Raw genomic sequence first — 17,153 nt, forward strand, 5'->3', positions numbered from 1 at the left:
GTAGGTGTGTGGTCACCTATGAGAGCCTCCCAGCCCCTGTCCTAGGGCCATGGCACCTTGAGATGCTACAGGGTGAGATGAGGCTGGTGCTATATGCAATGTAGGACCCACACTGTCTTGTGCAAGATGCCAGGCAGAGAGTGATGTAAATCTGAACAATTATCACACTGGAGGGTAGGAAAAGAAGCTGGGTGCTTGATTCTCACTGTGAACTTTAGCTTGGTGCCTGCAGCTCCTGAATGCATAGGGATTGGGCAATATCATAAAGGCCATCATTAACTCATCTGATTCCTTCCAAGAACATTATAAAAGCTGCCTGCTGTATATATGAAAAAGCTTCTTGGTGCCCAGTTGCCCACAGGCTGTTCCACCTGCTCTTCCTGGTGTCATGTGGTGGGAAGTAGTAAGCTTCCTTCTAGATTCTGAAAGACTCTGAACAGGTTTGGAAATGCTGGAATTTGTGATGTCCAAAAGGGAGATGGGGATGGGGAGCAGGCTGAGGAGCACCGGAGTTATGGGGACACATGGAACAGGTGGGAACAGCAACCCACCACCTGTGGAGGTGCCAGCTGAGTCTGTTCCTGGGCCCTTTCTCTGCCACCCCCCTGGCCTGCTAGCTGCCTAGGGCCCAACTCCTTCTGAGTGCACTAGGGCTCGATCTGTCCTACCCTGCAGCTTCCACCCCTACTCTCCCCACCATGTCCATCTGTCTGTGTATGGGGACCATGAGCTCCTGTGAACTGACTGAACTGGCTGCAGCAGGACAGTATAGCAGTGGCTCTTTCTATCCTGACCCTGCTCCCAGCGGGCCTGAGGGGGCCTGAGGGGGTCCAAAAGTTACAGACTGGGACAGCTGGGCTGTTTGCCCCTGTATCCTTCTTGTCTACTATCAATCACCCAAGTAAGGGCAGATAGTTAGGGTTGCTCTGGCCTTGAGCTCCACATGTCAAGCATGGTCTCAGAGTTGGGCAGCCTCCTCAGTCTATGTCCAGAATATTCATCCCCAGGCAGTGCCATCTGCTGGCTGTCAGTCCCTTTCCTAGCCCTCACTGCCACTCTGCTTTCTGGCCATGGATTTGCCTGCTCTGGACATTTCATATAATTGGAGCCACACAGTCCAACACAGAAGCTTTTGTATTCAGCTTCAACAGAGTATGATGTCTTCAGTGTTCCTAAAACCAAGATAGCTACTGTCACCAGTTTTCCCCAGGCTGAGCAGCAGCCACGCAGAGTAGATGCTGTTCTACTTGACCATTTACAGCTGGGGATGCCATTTGCTGTGGGCAGGTGTGCACCTGCTTGGATCCAAGTCTGTGTGCTGTCCTGGATGTTTGCCAGGCACAGAATCATGAGATCAATGCAGTTCTGCTTAACACTAGGATTTTACATAAGGACTTTGCTGTGCTGAGGGGCACCTGGGACCTGTGCTGGTGGAAACTGAGCTGGTGGAACCTACTGGCCTGGTTGTGGGACCGGGTCATAGGTTGTATAGGGAGGAGGCCTCAGCTCTCACAGTCAACTCTGCTCCACCTCACAGCTGCTTCTTTAGCCAGGGACAGTCCTCAGTCCTTCCCTGCCCACTTCAGCCAAACTGCTGCCTCATCCCCGCTGGCCAAGGCCACCCCAGCAGCTCAGGACATGCAGCAGTCAAATCCATGAAGGGGCTGCTCTGGCCTTGTCCTTGGCGAGACCCAGGCCCAGCTGTTATAGGGTTGTGAAAAATTTATCGCTATAGAGACAGAGCTTGGTGGTGCCCATCACGCCGAGTGTCAGGTGCTGCGTCCATAAGCCGCCCTTTGTAAGCAGCCTGGCGTCCGCACTGGGTTGGCACTGTCTGCTCTGAGCTGGCATTTCCTGTCCCCTTCCCAGGAGTGCCCCTCCTCCCAACCCCAGCCTGGTGCTATCACAGCTGTAGGCTCAGCATGCAGATGGCTGGGACTGTGCAGGCACACTTACTGATGGGGAAAGGGGTCAGAACATTGGGATGCTAAGACTGGGGTGCATGTTACCCTTGCCTTTCACACAGGAGCAGTGATCTGTGAGGTAGCTATAAGGCCAGGAGAGACAGGGCCACTGTGGTTTGGGTGGGGGGAAGCTGTGGAGTGGGGATAGGGTCCCAATGCATGTTGTTTTCTACAACCCTTAGGCCTCTGGACCACAGCTAGGCTCAGAAAAAAGGCTGTATGTGGGGTGGGGGAATGAGCCTTGGGCCCAGGAAGCACCTGCCCTGTGTCAAGTCATTTAAGTGCCTGGCCTGTGTTTTGGAGAGGCCAGGCTAGGGTGCCACTCCCCAACTCTTAGGTAAAGTGGCCTTGCTTGTGCCATTGCACTGTGGCCCGGGGACTAGCCCACAGTTAACTGAAACATTTACAGACCCTGTAGGAGGAAGAGCCACCCAGTTCTCAGGTCACATCCTGGGGACCTGTCTTTTGAGTTTTACTTATTGTTTCAGATGGCTTTGAATTTTTTGTAAAAATGTTAATGTCTCAGGGAGGGAGGCAAAGCCAGTTGGACCAGTACCCAAGTTTGAAAAACTGGAATTGGGAATTCACTCCTTGAGACCAAAGGGAGTCTACTGCTGCTTCTGGTGGGTCAGGGATGTCTCCCCAAAAGAATGCATGGTGTGGCAAGCATAGAAGGTCTGTGTTGGTGATTCACACTGGGCTGGAGGGGCAGAAACTGTAGGTGGGGAGGCCCAATCAGGAAGCAGTGGGTCCCAGAGCCCCATGAGGAGGCAAACCCAGCTGGATGACCTGACTCAGATCCTAGGGAGGAGCCCAAAGGAGGCCACAGCTTTGCCTAGTGGACATGTGGGTTGGGGGCAAAGGTGTGGTGTGGGAAAGATCCAAGGCCCATACTGGGTTAGAAAGCAGGCTAGGCTGTGACAAATGCACACACTTTCTCTGTGGAGGGTTACCCAGCAGCTGAACATGCATGGTTGGTCAGGGCTAGACAGCAGGTGGCTGCTGTGACTGTGGGTCAGGACCAGTCTTGCCTCTCAGTCCTCACATGTCAAGTCTCTGGTAGAAATCTAGAGTGACCAGCCACACTGACGATGCTCTGTGAGATCACCATCATGAATGCATGGGATTCTATGCGTTCAATACTTGAAATGTAAAAGATTTGTGTTGTAAGTATGTGCTTTAGAATTTAAGTGGGCTGTGGTTCCAGGAGCTCAGTGTGACCTCGTACCTGAAGGCCAATTGGTTCAACACATGTGAGCTGGTGCCAAGAGACTGTAATATGCTCAACACTCACCTCTGATGGGGGCCTAGATCAGGGGAGCACCTTTTATTTTTTTCTTTTATTATTTCAGTGTCAGATGTGGAATCTGGAGCTTCACACACAATACCTAATTGCTCTGCCATAGAGCTGCTGCCCAGGCCAGAACATCACTTCGGTAAACGAGGGTGCAACCCACATGGCAGCATAGAGGAGAAGAGAAGGTTCATTGACCATCACACTGCTGCATAGCTGAGTGGTAAGGTCCTCTCAACCCATGGCTTACACACCTGTGTGGGTGGTGGGGTGGCCTGGCAGGTAGGAACACCTGAAACCTGGTCATGGGTGCCATACCTCCTTGGGGAAAGTAGGCAGGGGCTTATCAGGGTGATGGACACTTATGGTGCAGACCAAGGAAAAAGGGCCAGTAGGGAGAATTCAGAAGTCGAGGTGGTCTCTGGCTCTGAGCACTGGTGAGAACATGCAGGATCTGAGAAATATAGAGTGTGTGTGTGTATGTGTGCATGGTGTAAGTTGGATTTACTTCTCTCTTTTTTTTTTTTTTTTTTTGTCTTTTTTCATTTTAGCGGTACCGGGGATCGAACTCACGACTGCCTGCTTACAAGGCAGGCACTTATGCCGCTGAGCTAAATCCCCAACCCCTGGATTTACTTCTCTTGATATAATTTTTTTTATTTTAAAGAGAATAAAACCAAGCAAAATGAAGCAGAAAAAAGCCAATCAGAACAAAACTATAAGTGGTATAGGATTTCAAAACAAGATAATAGGAAATCAACAATGGCTACCATAATGTTTCTTGTTGTCTTCAAAATAGCTGCCCATACCATCAGACATAGGAAAAATAAAACAAAAACAGAATAGAACCAATAAAACAAAACAATGAATGCAATACAAGACTTCAAATCAAGATAATAGTAAATCCAAAATAACTACCACAATATATCTTGTTCTCTTTGCTTTTTTTTTTTTTTTTTTTTTTTTAGACAGGGTTTTGCTATGTAGTTCGGGCCTGGCCTTGAGCTCACTTTGTAGCCCAGGCTGGTTTTGAACTTGCAACAATCCTCCTGTCTCAGCCTCCTGAGTGCTGGAATTACAGGCATGAGCCACCATGCCTGGCTTTTTTTTTTTTTTTGTCTATCTGTTCTCTTTGAAATAGCTGCCTGTGCTGTGCCATCTGATGTAATAAAATTAAATGAGACAAAACAGAATAAAACCAAAGCAAACCAAACAATGAAAACGATGCAGGACTTTAAAACAAAATAATAGGGAGTTAATAATGGCTACCACCTTTAGAAGGAGATTCCTCATAGATGCTACCGTGCATATTATGCTCTAAATAGATGATCAGTTTACTGCAAAGTCAATGAAACACTAAACACTACAATCATTAAGTTATACTTTACTTCAATAGCCATCACCTCAGTCTGTTTCTCTGAATCAGCTGGTTGCTCACAGGGGCTGGCATCTGGCCGTCCTCCCTGTGACCATGTTGCCAACTCACAGGACGTGGCTGGCTTCTTGTTCACCTCCCCACAGCCTGTGAATGGCTGGCTTTCTTTACTGTAGCATGTACCTGAGATGATGAGCTTATAGAGGAAGATTTATTTTGTCTTACTGGGCTGTGAATTTAGCTCAGTGGCATGAGTGCCTGCCTAAAAGCACAAGGTCATGAGTTTGATCCCTGGTAACCCCCTCCCCCAAAGAGAAAAGTTAATTTATTTTGTCTTGCTGTGTTGGAGAGTCCCGGCCACAGTCAGTTGGCCTCCTTGCTATCAAACTTGTGGTCAAGCAGCACATTACAGTGGTTGTAGGTGTTGGAGCAAAAGACCATTTACCTTGTAGATGAAGAGAGGAAGAGGAAAAGGCCACCAACCCTTTGAGGGAAAACCATGACCAGACCTTTCACCAGGCCTACCTCCCAAGGTTCACCACCTCCCAAAAGTGCCAGCTGGGGACCAAATTGGAGACCAACCCTTCCACACATAAGCTTTTGGGGAACATTGAAATCCACACTACTCCAGAGTTACCCTAGGTGGCGTGTGAATGTGCTGAGTTCCTGTTGGTCCTCTACAGAGCCAGCCTGGAGCTAGTCTGTCAGCAGGAATGCCCAGTTTGTAGGTCAAGGACAGGTCCTAAATCTGGTAGCCGTGTCCTTCTAAAAGTGGGGAGGATAGAGGGACTATGAAAGATAAGCACAGAGAGCTGTCAGCCAACTAGAGAGGGAGCAGGGATGCAGTGGTGCACAATCCCAGGAAGGCCTGGAGCCCCCAGGAGGAGGGAAGAGGCCCTGCTTTGCAGCATGGGGCATGTGGTCTGCACCAGTTCTTCTCTTCTCCTGACTGGGAGGAGGAATATGTTGCCTTAAACCCCTAGTTTGGGACTTATAGGAGACTCACTGGCAGGCAGGGCTGCATGGCATGGATATGGGGTTATGATTATAGTTGTGGTTATGGTTAGGGTTAGGATTAGGGTTAGAGCAGGCTTCAGCACAGGGAGCCCCAGGGCCTACCCTTGTAGGACTAATGGATCCATGAGGAAGAGACTGCCATGCTGCAGGACACTGAGGCCCCCAGCCCTATTCTATTTGCTTTAAAAAAAAATCTGGGTGCAACCATATGCTGCAAAGACACATACCTAATATCACAATTTGATGCTTTGACAAATGCAGCCTCCTTAATCAACACATAGTTGCACTTAGACCCAAGCCAACTCCATCACCCCACACCCCTCATGCTGGGCCCCTGTGGTCCTGATGTAGTCATAGGTCATTTTTACCTTTTCCAGGACTCCCTACAAATGTGGACTTTGGGTTGGTTTCTTGCATTCAGTGCTGTTATAACTTGAGCCCCGGTATAAAATCCAAGGAGGCAAGAGACCGAAAATTTAGTGGCAAAGGCTTTATTTCCAGGCCTGGCGACCAGTCTCTGGGAGCCAATTTGGAGACTGTCCCCTAGAAGCTGAAGGGAGGACTTTAAAAAGGGGCTGGAGGAAAGGGCGGGGGGAGAGAAACAAAGAAACCTGTAGAGCCATCAAACTTGTCGACCCGAGTCTGGAAACTGTATTGCTGTCCACTTAGCTCTGACAATCTAGGGAGTTTCTGGTGTTTTTTAAAAATTATTTTCATCCTGCAGACTGACATTATCTCAGAGTGGCACGTCTGCAGCAATATTTGGAGAAGAAAGTGGACAGTTAATTATCTCAGGACAGCTTGTCTTCGCTAGTGAGTGCGAAGGGGTCACAAGTTATGAGACGCTGGAACTTAAGTTTTACGAAGACCTGATATCTAACTCATTTGATACATACAGAACAAAAGGAAAGCACCGATTGGGGTTTGGGCCATAGTATTACCCGGTAATTTGTTTAAGCTAAGCAGTTCTTAAAATTGGGGCAGGCTCATTTTATAACAGATCATCACCGGGTCAGGGGGAGGTCACCAGAAACCCAAATTTTTTATGGCCTAGATAGATAGGTGAGGGGAGAGGGAGGCAATAAGGCACCATACAGAACAGAAAACGGCGGTAATGTGTCAAGGTCAGGGTAAAGGGTTAAACTCACACGCAAATCTCTCTGCACACAAGCAGGTTACTTTAAACAAATGTAAATTAATTGCCATTCTAGTTTTCCTTAGCTCTTTAGCGGAGAATAGAGGCTCCTAGCAGTGATTAACAACCCTTGTTAGCTTGTTTTAGCACAGCTTCTGTAGTTTGTAGAGAGCAACAATGGTTAACATATCAATTAGGTGAGATTTTTGCAATTCTTTACAGAGGAGAGTGTTGCTCAACAGATCAATTAGGTCCCTTAACATATCAGTTAGGGAAAAAGGATAAAACAAACACATTTAGTAAGCCCCTATATAGGTTTGCTATAATATACATATAACAAAGCTATTTTCTTAGGGTACAACAAGTGCCATGCCCCTAAATTTGGAGTTTCCACTGTTCCTCTCTTCTTGCCTCAAAGCTCTGGCTCAAACTTCTCATCTCAGTGATCAGGTGGCCTGCCCAGCCCTGGCCCTCAGCAGAGGTTACAGTCATGATTTTGTTAGGTTGAGGAAGTTTCCTTTCATTCTTAACCTGCTGGGTTTTGGAAACAGATGTTGAATTTTGCCTACTATTTTTTTTTCTGCATATGTAGATACTGAAAGGGTTTTGGCCCAGACAGGACACTATAGCCAGGAAAGCCTCAACTGGAAGCAGGAAGCCCCAACCTCCCCCGCCCCTAGGAAGTTACCTGTGACGCCATCTTCCCGCCCCTGGAAATTTACATATGGCGCCAAACCTAGGACCAATGGGCTACCAGTACACCCCTAATGCCCGCCTTAGGTTCCACCCCAAACCGAGGCTATTTACATGCCCCCACGCCACGTGTCCGCCGGAGAGATGCCGGTAGCCTGCGGTAGGGGTGGCGGTCATCTCTCTCTGTGTTTTCAGAATAAAGGCTGCTTTTTATTTTATACTTCTCATCTTTTGGAAATATTTTTCATCTTTTGGAAATAATCCTAGCAGATACGATCATGTAGTTTTTAAAATTTAGTCTTTTATAATTCATTCCCTGTTCCTGAATGTGGAACACAACCCCACAGTCCATGTGGGCATGACAGATAATTCTTTTTATGTATTACTGATGCCATTTGCCAATACTTTATTGGGTTTTTATTTTCTGTCTATTCATAAGGGATATTTTTCTGTAGTTTTCTTGTACCATCTTTTTCCAACTTGGGCAGGAGGATTATGCAGTCCAGGTCAAGAGTACTGGGAAACATTTCCTCATCTTCTGTTTTCTGAAAAGGCCATATGGACCTAGTGTTACTTTTTTCCTTAAATAACTGGTAGAATTACCAGTAAAGCTATCTGGGCCTGGGTATCTATTTTTCATATTTTTAACTATAGTTTAATTTCTTTAATACATATAGGGCTATCCAATATCCATTGCATTTGTTCTGGTTTCATTGGGATTTGGTTGCTTGCGGCTTTTTGGAAACTGCTCCATTTTTTTTCTGAGCTGTCATGTGTGTGCAGAGGGAGGCATTTGGCTTCCCACTTGGGTGGATTCAGTGCAGCCCAGGGTCTGAGATTGAGTGTTAATCAGGCTACAAGGGCAGTTGAGCCCTGAGGGGTGATGGCAGAAGCAGGAAGAAGCCAAGGACACAGAACCACCCCCATGACACCCACCACAGGAGGATGTGGGTGGTAGACTCCTCAGGCTATGGTAACAAAGCCACACCCTGGGTAGCTCCAGACAGTAGCTCTGGAGACCAGAAGTCTGAGCTCGGGGTGTGGCTGAACCTTGCTCCTTCTGAGGTTTCTCCTCCCTTGTTCAGCTTCTGGGTTTATATGCAATCTTTGCTTCTGGCTGTATCACTCTGTCTCTTACAAGGATACTCCTTAGATTTAAGACTCACCTAGATTAACAGGATTTTTTTTCAAGGTTTTCAATTTAACTGTAATTGCAATACCCCTTTTACTAGCTAAGGCCACATTCACAGAGTCTGGGGTCAGGATGAGCATGTATTTTTTTTGGTCCCTTAAATGATGGATCCTCAGCTGCCCATGTCAGCCTTGCCTGTTGCCTGATCACATGGGTAGCTCAAGAGTCTCTTTGGTTTTGCTCTCCATGTGGGATACATATGACCTATGGCCCCTTCCTGTCCTAAGTGGACCAACAGACCTAACAAAGGCAGGAGAGGAAGCTCTTCCTTTTGGGGGTGTTTATGGGTTTCTGGCTGAGGCAGGCTCAGGGCCAGGGGACCAACACAGTATTGGCTTGTTCTGCAGCATCTTTCATGAGGTAGGCATGTGAGGATTGAATCCAGTGAGACATCCACTGCCTATCATGGAGCCAAGCCTTTATTCTCCCTCTCATGATGGAGGCTGCTCACTTTGAGGCCCTGTTTTAGGAGGTGGGCACTACTGAGTTGTACCATCGACACATCCCAGGTGCTGCCTATAGGGACCTAGGGTTAGTCCTGGCTCTGCCTGTGCTGGGGACCCTGAGTCCAGAGGGGCCCTGTGAGTATCTTGTCACCCAGGCATAGGGCCCAGGGTGACAAGTTGCCCATGTCCTTGCAGCCTCTCTCTGGCTTCAGTTAGCAGTATGTGAAGTGCACACTGAGTTCCAGGCACCTCATTCCAGGCGGCTGGGTCAGCGTCTTGGCCTTATGCCACAAGACAGCTGTGGTGCTGGCCCTGACAGGTGATGCCCAGCTGTCCCCAGCAGGCTTGAGGCAGAGGCATCCCATCACTGCATTTAACTGTTGCCTGGTTTCATGCCTTGCAGTGCAAGGGCAGTTGGCACTCTCTGTGCCCAAGAACTGTGCACCAGGCCTTCTTGTGCTCTTGGTGCCTTCCCTGCAACCTGTACCTGGAGTAGATGAATTGCATTTAGATCCAGTTCCCAAGAGGTACCTTTGGGGCCAGAGCCTGGGGACCCTAACATCTTCCTTTTGTGGAGGAGGAGAAGGTTCTAGGATCTAGAAAGCTCTGTCCCTTGGTGCCTCTGTGCCCATGTGGTAGGAAAAGCCTGACCCAGGAGACATGGAGATTTTAGAGGTGCTCCCCTGCTGGCCTTGAACCATGAGAAGGGAAATACTGAAGCACCATATGCCAGGTCAGCACTGAAGCTCCACTGAGTCCTGTGAATCAGCCTCTGTCCCCAGAAGCACTTTGAGCACCAAGGGACTACAGAGCCCTGCTGCATCTACCAGCTGGGAGCCTGGGCCCAGTGGTGGTGGGGCCTTCTTGGTGTGTGGGAGGGACAAATGGGCTGCCACATGGGCATGAGCTTGGCAAAGTGCAGAACTGGAGTCTCAGTGGGCCCCACTCTAGCTCTGCAGCCAAATCTTGTCCACTGAGGGAAGCAATGGACACTGGGACCTTTCATGGAGGGTTGCAGGAATAACACACCCTGAGGGATTGGTCAAAGCCTGGAGGTAAGGCTAAGGATGCCCTCACAAGGTGCCACCTGTTCTTTGGACAGAGAATCTTGGTCCCTGGAGGCCAGAAGTTTCCTCTTATGGGTTCTGGCAGTTGCAGAATGGTGAGGCTTCAGCTGTTGAGAAGAGAAGGCCCTTGAACCCCCAGAGGCCAAATGTGGAACATGTTGGGCCAGGTAGCTTTTGGATGGAGCAAGGCCCAATGTTTGGGGCTCAACATGAGTAAACACCCTCTCCCAGGTTGTTCTGTAGGTGCTAGCTCAGGTTACAGCTGTGGTGTGGCTGCTCCCTGTAGTACAGATGGCCATGGCAGAAGGCTCAGGCTAAGGTGCCCGACTCCTGTCTCCAGGACATTTTATGTTCACTTTATAGGACTGTGTTACTGTAGAAAATGCTCTCCCACACTATGTGAACCTGTGCCTGTATATGTGAGCCCAGGTGTGGCTCTCCTAGCTTGGGAGAGACCCCCTTCTCTCCTCCCCTCCTGGGGGAATGCAGTCTCTCCTCCTTGGGAGCATCCCTTTGCTTGGTTAGCATTGTCCTGTCTGTCCTTCCTGGGAAGGACTTGTGTTGCATCTTCTGGTTTGTACTGCTGGCTGTGGTGGTGACCCTCCTTCTATTCCTCTAGAATAGAGCCAGGTCTGCAGGTGGCACTGATAGAGGTACTTCCTGGCCCTGCTCCCCATGCAGGCTAGGAGGGTGTTCCTGTGGCCTCTCTGGGCCACACTAAATATGTGAGGTCTTCCCCTCTGGCTATGTGTATCAATCTCTAGGAGCTGTGACAAGGGACCACACACTGGGAGTTTCCAATAGTGGTAGTTTATCCTCGCAGTCTGGAGGTCTGAGGTCTAAAAGTAGGGTACAGGCTGCAAGTTGTTCCCTTTGACTGTTTATAGGATTTTGCTATTGTAGAAAATGCCACACACACACACAACACACACACACACACACACACACACACGCTATGTGAGCCTGTGCCTGTGCCTATGGGAGCCCAGGTATGGCTCTCCTAGTTTGGGAGGCACCCTCTTACCTGGTTCAGTTCCTTGGCTCACAGACACTTCTGTGACTGGCTCTACCTGCTCTATTCCCTATGTATCTCCTTTCTTCTAAGCTCATCTGCCATTGCATTTGTGGTCCACCCTAATTCAGGATGAGTTTTATTTTATGATCCTTAATTATATCAGCAAAGATTGTGTTTCTAAAGAAAGTCACATTCTGAGTCCTTGGGTGAATGTGAATTTTGGGGACACTATTTAGCCCATTACAGTGGGATTGTTCTGGGAAACAGTTGATTCTTAGGTGGAGCTGACAGATACCCCAGTGATGGGATAGTCTCTGAGATCTACCCAGGTAATCACAGGGAGGGATGCAAGCTGATGGGACCAGGAGCCCTCTTCTAGGGTAACAATGACAGAGCTTGTGACCTAAGGTGTCTCATGGAGCTCATCCTTGTACCAACCTCTCACCTGAGCTGTCCACCATGGACAGGGCAATGATAGAGGACTGCAGACAGACAGGAAGCCATCCTGGCCCTGCAGCTGCAGTCACTAAGCGGGGTTGACGTGGATAGGACACAGCAGCCCCTGATCACTGCTAACAGCACTTCACATTTCCCATCCAGAGCCCTGTGGGGGTGAAGCCACTTGATAGGATCCCAGAGCCCACCCCAAAAGGAACAAGGCTTTCCCCCCTCTTTCTCCATGTGGCTTGGACAGCTGGCTCCTTAAATATTAATCAGGGCCATTGAGATGCAAATATGTGCCCACCACAGAAAGGCCTGCAGCTGCAGGGCTGGCACTGCTGCCCCATGCCCAGGTGCACCCAGGCAGAGCCAGCGCGAGGGGGTCTCAGTGACCTTCCCTGAGGACAAGAGGGTGTCTGAGGGTGAATGTGAGGGAGGGCAGTGTGGGGTATGCCTAGCTATTTTCACTTCGATGGCTGTGTTCCTGACTTTTATCCTGGGCAGGTAGATGCTGGCCTTACTCTGCTTGAAGGTACCAGTCTCCTCTGCCTCATTTGTTTACCTTGGATGAGTCCAGCTGTGCCACTGGCTTCCTCAGCCTCAAATTTGTCTTTAGAAAGCTATGATCCAGAGAAACAAATTGCATTGTCCATAGAATGTCCTGCACAGAGTGATAGGCAGCTGGGGCTCCAGCCCAGCCCATTGTGACATAGACCTGTGAAGACTTGTCCCAGAGCCACTTCTCCTTTCTTCACCTCACAGGATGGAAGACATTTCCAAAGAGGAGAGTCTTGGGGAGGGATGTATGATCAGGTAAACCACGAGAGAGGAGGAAGTAAAAAACCCAGGCCAATGCTATCTGGACAAACACAGCAAGATTTGTACTTGACAGCTGAAAGTTTCCCACTGACACATTTTTAATGTAAAATGAAACAAATGTGAAAAAGTACACAAATTTAAGTGTGAACTTAGACACTTCCCACAAAGTGAATATTAGCATAGTCACTAGTCAGACATGACTGTAGCCCATGTCTGTCCCTCCTTATGACTGTGGCCTAGATATGACCCTACGGGATCATTCTACCTGAACTTAGGGGGCTGCTAGTGGCCTGCACAGGCTTTCTGTGTTGTGAGTGGCTGTCCCAGCATGACAGCATACTGTCACTCACTGTCCCTTTCTCTAGAGGGACACTCGCATAAGTGTGGCTCTGCCTTGCACTCTGGGAGTTGCTGCCCTTTGGGCCCTGGCAGTAGCAGAGCTGCCCACTCACACTTCTGTCAGAATCTGTCTTGTTATATCAACACCTAGCATCACTGTCACTTTATTCAAGGATGCTGATGTCTCTAGCTTTATCTTTAGTCAACCCCACACAGCTGTTTGTCAGCCATTTGCGCATCTTGCTGCCTCTGTATGATGATACAGTAGCTTGAAAACCTACCTGGCAAGTGTTTAGGTTGTGCAACTCAGAGCTTTTGTGGCCAAACTCTATCTGAGACTCATAATGATTTATTCATGTAAGGTGTGCAGTCTTGGGTGCACGACATGGGCCTTGAGCAATCAAGACAGTGCCCCCAACTTCCTAGATGGCTCCTCATCTACTACTCAGTCAGCCTGACCTCCATCTGTGCCTGGTGACTTCTGGCCTGATCCTGATCATAGAAGTCATAACATGCTGTCTGCACTGGAAGTCTCTGTGATGGGATCACACAGCACATCTCTTCATCTCTGTTCAGCTGGGCATGCTACTGAAGGGCGGATCACCTGTCAGTACTCAGGTCTGGACAGCTCATCCATCCTGCTAATGGAATGTTCCTGGGTTTTGGCTGTTAACATAGATTTTAGAAATCTTTGTTTTTATTCTACTTGGGAAGGTCCCTGAGAAGGGAGTGGCTGGTTACATGTAGTGCCTGTTTAATTTTTCCAGAAATTGCCGTGCTTGCTTCCAGAGTTGCTGAGATCGTGAATCTCTGGCTGTTATTTTATATCGGAATGGGTCCTTCCCTATCCAGGTAGAAGGTCACATGTGGCCTTGGCTGGCTCTTGCTATACTCCTTGCCCCACTATTAATTACTATGGAGTTAGGACCATGGACACTGGTCTTAGGGGTATGTGATCCTCTATGCTTGGCAAGAAAGGGACAGAGTGTTTTGCCTGGTAGGCAGTGTGAGCCTCCTGGTCTCCCATGGCAGAGGTTCAAGCCTTGGAACACTTACAGGACTGTTTTGTTGTATTCTAAAAAAACTGCCATGGCAGACATAAATATAAAACTAACCATTTTAAAGTCAACAATTGAGTAGCAATTGGTATATTCACAGTGGTGTGTAATGATCATATATCATATCCAATTTTTCGCCTCCTGAAAGAAGCTCTGCTATTGGGGCAGACAAATCCCTCTCTCAACACCCAGCAGCTACTAAATACTGGCTCTTTCGTAATGGTTTTCATTGCTGGCGACGAAATCCAGAGCCTTGAACATACTAGGCAACCCCTTTACCACTGAGCTACACCATCAACCCTTTTTAAAAAATTTGAGACAGTGTTTTGCTAAACTGCCCAAGGCTGGCTACAACCTTGTGATCCTCCTACTTCTGCTGGGTTATGGCATGTACCACCAGGTACACTTCCCTCCAGAAAAAAATTTCTCCTTGTTTATTATGAGTTTTATATGTTGGGGGGTTCCATCTATTTGAGTTAATTTTTTTGTAGCATGAAGGGTCCAACTTCATTCTCTCGGTGTATATATCCAGTCTCCGCAGCACCATCATTTGTTGAAAGTAGCTTTTACCTCAACAAATAGTCTTGGAGGCCTTATCAAAAACCATTTGATCACACATGCACAGATTTTACTCTGGGGTCTCTATTCTGGTCAATTGTTCTGTGTGTCTGTCTTGGTGCCAAAAACCACACTGTTCTGATTGTGGTAGCTTTGTAGTAAGTTTTGAAATCAGGAAGTGAGACCTCCAACTTTATTCCTCTTTTTGAGATTGTTTTTGTTATTTGCAATTCCATGTGAATTTGAAAACTGGAATTTTCACTTCTACAGATAAAGGCCACTGGAATTCTGACAGGAATTGCATGAGCCTTAGGCTACTAAGGTAGTACTGCCATTTAAAATTTTCCTGTTCAAGGATATGGATGCTTTTCCATTTTTTCAGGTTGTCTTTAACTTCTTCCAGCAGTGTTTTTCATTGTTTGAGTTTTTCATCTCCTTGGCTGGGTTTATTTCTAGGTATCTTGCTCTCTGTTAAATGATGCTGCTTCCTCAGTTCCATTTAATAATCTTTAAGTGGCTAAAGACCCACTGACAAAGTAACAGAGAGCCTCTGGTCCAGGGCCATGCAGACCTGGCTCCCAGTGTGATTGTGAACACTGAGGCCCCATGGCTGCTGCAGCAGGAGCAGAGGACGGGATGGAGAGTGGACCTGACCCAGCTGTTGTTCTATATATGGCTGATGGCCACAGCCTGGTGGACAGTGCCTATTGATTAGAATCCCTGTGAAGTGGTGGCCCTTCAAGGGGCTCGTTCCATGTGAGGTGATCCTGTCTGAGGAATCCCTACCCCCATGGTGTTGGGAGGTGGAGTGTTCAGTTTGTGAGCACGTTGGGTTCTTTTTTTTTTTTTTTTTTTTTTTTTTTTTTTTTTGGTACCAGGAATTGAACTCAGGACCTTGTGCTTGCCAAGCAGGCACTGTCCCACTGAGGTATACTCCCAGCCTGGGGCATGCTTAGATTCTGATCCAGCTTCTACCCAGCATTCTCCATAGAATGGTGACCACCTATTATGCCTCTCGTGATTCCCTGGTGGGAATGATTTGAACATAGAGAAATAAAGAGCAAGTCTTTAGATAGTGGTTGTCCAGTGATATCAGGCCCTGCAAGTTCCCACATTGAATCCAAGTACCCCCTTCTCACAAGTCTCTGTCTGGGCTGGCTGAGAAACATGAATTCTCCTCCACCAGGATCTTCATTTGAGGAACACACTGGTCTGGGCCCCCCCAGCAGACCCAGTCTGCCCACTGTGCTGGGGATAGGGCCTATCTGGAATGTGACCAGGGAGTGGGTGGCTGGCCTGGGAGGGGAGGGCCATGTGTTCCGATGTAGCAGAGGTGTGGTGGGAGTGACAGGCAGTGGCTCTGAGTTGGTGCTCAGTGAGGAGGGCCTTGGAGGGCTGTGAATGGAGGAAGGACACAGTGGAGTCCCTGGTGGGGGATGACCTGGCAGTGGCAGAGTTGTCAAGAGGCATGGTACAGTTGTGATGGATGGATAGTGGCTGATCTCTAGGCTTGGGAAGTGCAGTTCTGAGAGGCCTATGACTGTCAGGAGGTAGAGGCTGAGTGGGTCACATCTTGACCTGAGGCTACCGGTGATGCTCTGGTGGCTGGCTCTCCAGAGCTACCATCTGGTGTGAGGCATCCCTCCCTCCCTGGGTCAGAGCCAAGGGATCTCTGGAGTGGGTGCTGTGTCACTGGATCTCCCATGCAGGAACAGGACTTATTCCAGTGGCTGCTACAGGAAGAACTGGGCTCTGATGGGGCCACATGCTTGCCTGCCATGACTCCCATCCTGGTCATATTGCAAACCCTCAACTCTACACTGAGCACGCTCCCTACCCACATCCCGCCATGAAATTCCTGGTGTTATCATTCTACTGCCCCGCATAGCTCTCACAGGCAGATGGACACATATGGGTCTGTGTACACAGTGGGTAGTGTTTCTGGATATGAGAAAGGGGCCGAGTGCCAGTGCAGGTACACTCTGAAAACATCATCAGTGATGGCCTGGTCACTAAAGGCCACATGTGTTGCTCCACTTATATGAACATCCACAAAAAGAGACAGGAGGCGGTTGGGGCTGTCAGGTGAGAACAATATTTGGGGTGATGGAAACAGCAGAGGTGATGGTCATACCAAATGCTGCAGCTGCTGGATGTACAGCAGTACCTGGCTTCTTACAGTTATCACCATCCTGGGGCCTCCAGCCCCATGGGGCTTTACTGGTCAGACCTTCTTTCTTTCTGGTCAGGGCTGTGGGGCCACGCCTCCAAGCTCTACTCTGCAGGGTGAAGCCCTGTACTCAGCTCCACTGAATCTGCAGCCCCCAAGGGACCTCTGGGAGAGTTAGGGGGCACATGACTAGGGAAGGTCTAGGAACAGCACACGGCTGGGCTAACATTGTAGACCAGGATTCACTGTGGTTCTGGCAGGGGGCATGGAGGGCTGGTGTCTACTGGGTGTGGAGTCCCTGACTATTCTAGCAACTGCTGCCCCTGCTAAGCCTCCACCACCATCTTGTGGTTGGCTGTACCCAGCCTGCCAGCCAGGACAGTCCCCAGGCTGCCAGTCAGCTCCTGGGGCTGCCGTGGGCAGACGTGCTGGCTCCGGGCTCATTGCTCTGAGGCCCATCTGTCCCCAACAGACACAGGCGCCCTGTTCCCCGGGAGCTGGGACACCATCTCTCTGTTTGCACCTGGGCTAGCCATCCCCCCAGGCGCCTGGAGGGGGGGCTGTACACAG

At 48.9% G+C, this 17,153-nt stretch overlaps 1 protein-coding gene across 5 annotated transcripts in view; it reads left to right on the plus strand.

Moving 5' to 3' along the window:
• Positions 1–17,153, plus strand: part of LOC111754000 (uncharacterized) — a 105,493-nt gene that overhangs the window by 33,727 nt on the left and 54,613 nt on the right. For 4 of the 5 annotated variants that reach the window (XR_010039778.1, XR_010039779.1, XR_002788737.2 and 1 more), the window contains one exon: positions 3,317–3,481. Coding sequence is in view for 2 of the 5 variants with exons in the window: in XM_063226251.1 (XP_063082321.1) it covers positions 3,317–3,474 (158 nt within the window). In the remaining 3 variants the exon portion in view is untranslated. Of the gene's footprint in view, positions 1–3,316; positions 3,482–13,159; positions 15,274–17,153 lie in introns of those variants that run through there. The other variant, XM_063226252.1, reaches the window with a different exon arrangement.

This window comes from Cavia porcellus, unplaced genomic scaffold (assembly GCF_034190915.1).
Source record: "Cavia porcellus strain 051 isolate PalLab524CR breed Dunkin Hartley unplaced genomic scaffold, mCavPor4.1 scaffold_16, whole genome shotgun sequence".
Lineage (NCBI taxonomy): Eukaryota > Metazoa > Chordata > Mammalia > Rodentia > Caviidae > Cavia > Cavia porcellus.